This window comes from Gracilinanus agilis, chromosome 2, assembly GCF_016433145.1.
Source record: "Gracilinanus agilis isolate LMUSP501 chromosome 2, AgileGrace, whole genome shotgun sequence".
Classification (NCBI taxonomy): Eukaryota; Metazoa; Chordata; class Mammalia; order Didelphimorphia; family Didelphidae; genus Gracilinanus; species Gracilinanus agilis.
In genome coordinates this window covers 661618778-661621178 of record NC_058131.1, presented here as the reverse complement: position 1 = coordinate 661621178, position 2401 = coordinate 661618778, and the positions used below count along the sequence as shown (strand labels likewise).

The following is a 2401-nucleotide window of genomic DNA, read 5'->3' as shown; positions in this document are numbered from 1 at the left end:
AATTCATTTATGTTATCTATAGAATAAAGTTACTATTCACAGAATTAGTTTTCTGATATCAAGATAGCTAGAATTCGGCCTTGGACCCTGTTCTATTTCTACTTTGAAGCCTCAAGGGGTTTTTTTGGTATAATTTGTAACCTCTATGCAGCTGTAAAGTTTTCTTTATGTTCTTTGTGTGAAAATAGCATATAATAAACTCAAGACTCCATGACAGGTAGGAGCAGGTAGGAGCTAACAGAAAGATCATCTCCTGTGTCCAGCCTCTTTCTTTATCAACAAAGCCTTCCTTATCAGATTATCTGGAGATGTTGGATAGCTTTCAACAAAAATGAATCAGAATGTGAGAATCCCAAAAAGCTTCTCTTCTCTGGGTAGGTCTCTCTGTGACAGATAGTTCTCATCCAGGACCCTTTCTTGGATGATATTTCCTGCTCATGCATACATTTGGATGTTGAGATTAGGTCTAGACTATCAAGGGAGATGATAAATAAAAATTGTTTTGACCCAAGAGCCACCTGCAATGATTCTCTTTGATATTTCCCAGGTCTGGGGTCCAAATGATGGTTCTCCTGCCCCTGCTCAGTCTCTTGCTCCTAGAGTGGGCACTCATTGGATCTTGCTCAGAGATAGGGGAAAATGAAGAGCAGCCATCAACTTATTTAGCCACTCATTGTCATGGTCCTTGGGTCACTGGACTGCCTGGGAGAGATGGACGAGATGGGAAAGCAGGATCTAAAGGAGAAAAGGGAGACCCAGGTATGTAAAAAGCAATAATATTTAAGTAAGAGCAAAAGTGTAAGATCAGAGTGTTAGTCATTGATCTTATGGACCATATCACCCAACGTCCCCATTTTACAAAGAAAGAAAATAAAATACAGAAAAGGAGATTGATTCATGCAAAATACAAAACAAACTTAGAACTAGAATTGGAACCCAAGCCTCTAGAGTCCTTTGTTAAGTGTCTCTTTCATCATATGGTGTTACATCTTTATATTTTCCCTGAAGGACTTTAATCCAAGGTCTTAGTCATTCCAGGAAATCTATTGACCCCTGGGATTTGATTCTAGTGACATATTCTACCAATAGCAGATGACTCAGTGGTCAAAGTGTCAATGATTTTCTCTGGAATCTTCCAATAACTTTCTTTTAAGGAAATCTTATGAAACATACCACTGAGTGTTAAACTTAATGGCTTTCAGGGTCTCCATTTTATGAGATCACTGGATTCTCATGTCCTCATAAGGACAACATATAGCAAGTTCAAGATGTTGACGTGTACAGGTTTTGTTTTGGTTTTTCCCTTCACGTTTGTTAAATTAATAAATAAAATGTGTTTTATTTTTTGTAGGTGAAGGGCTATATAATGTATATACATATATATAATTATATATGCTAAACTCATTCAAATTAAATAGGTGAAGGGCTCAGAGGACCCCAAGGAAATCCAGGGAAGGTGGGGCCTCCAGGAAACCCAGGAATACAAGGACCTCCAGGAATCAAGGGTATGAAAGGAGAACCAGGTGGTAAGAACTTCTATGCTTTCTGCTTTAATGAGGTATAGGGTGAGGGAGAGAGGGAGTTATCAGCAAGTCAAAAGGAGGGTGGACAGGAAATGGGAAGTAAATCTCAAGTTTTATCTATCTTCTGACTACTCTAAAAGAATTTCCTTATAATTTGGTTGGAAGAAAGTCAAACTGCTGCAAAATTAATATGTAATGCCCAGAGCCAGGGCAGGGGTGACTCCTGAAAAAAGATATCCTGGGGTGGGGGTAGGGAATCCCTGAGTGCCAAGTGATTTTTTTAAATTAAATTAAATTAAAATAATTAAATTAAAAAAACCCTTACCTTCCATCTTAGAATCAATACTGTGTATTTTCAAGGCAGAAGAGTAAAAAAGGCTAAGCAATGTGTAATCAAAGTTAAATGTCACACAGCTAGGAAGTGTCTGAAGCCAGATATGAAGCCAGGACATCTCATCTCTAGGGCTAGTTCTCAATCCACTGAACCACCTAGCTGCCCTTCCAAATGTCTTTTAGCCTTGGTTTAGCCCAGGTAGCCAGCTGTTCCATTCCCCTCCATACTCTGACATTTGGGTTTGAAAACTTTATGAGTCTTTCTCATACCAGGTTCAAAAGCAAAGGAAATAAATTTATTGCATGCATAATCTTAAATATATGAACAAATTGCTAGAACACTCTTTAATTGGCTTACCCTCACCCAGCATGCATTGAAGGAATGGGATAATCAAAAGTTCTTTTCCACATAGGCTTTCCCTTTTGTCAGTCCCCTTCTCTTGGTCAGCCTCTTTCTATGCCTTCCATAACACACACACACACTCTCTCTCTCTCTCTCTCTCTCTCTCTCTCTCTCTCTCTCTCTCTCTCTCTCTCTCTCTCTC

At 38.9% G+C, this 2401-nt stretch overlaps 1 protein-coding gene across 1 annotated transcript in view; it reads left to right on the top strand.

Moving 5' to 3' along the window:
- The first annotated feature begins 524 nt into the window (after positions 1-524).
- Positions 525-2401, top strand: part of LOC123236397 (pulmonary surfactant-associated protein A-like) — an 8563-nt gene continuing 6686 nt past the window's right edge. Inside the window, exons 1-2 of the mRNA XM_044662777.1 lie at positions 525-759; positions 1419-1526. Coding sequence (XP_044518712.1) covers positions 561-759; positions 1419-1526 — 307 coding nt within the window. The 5' untranslated portion in view covers positions 525-560. The remainder of the gene's footprint in view (positions 760-1418; positions 1527-2401) is intronic.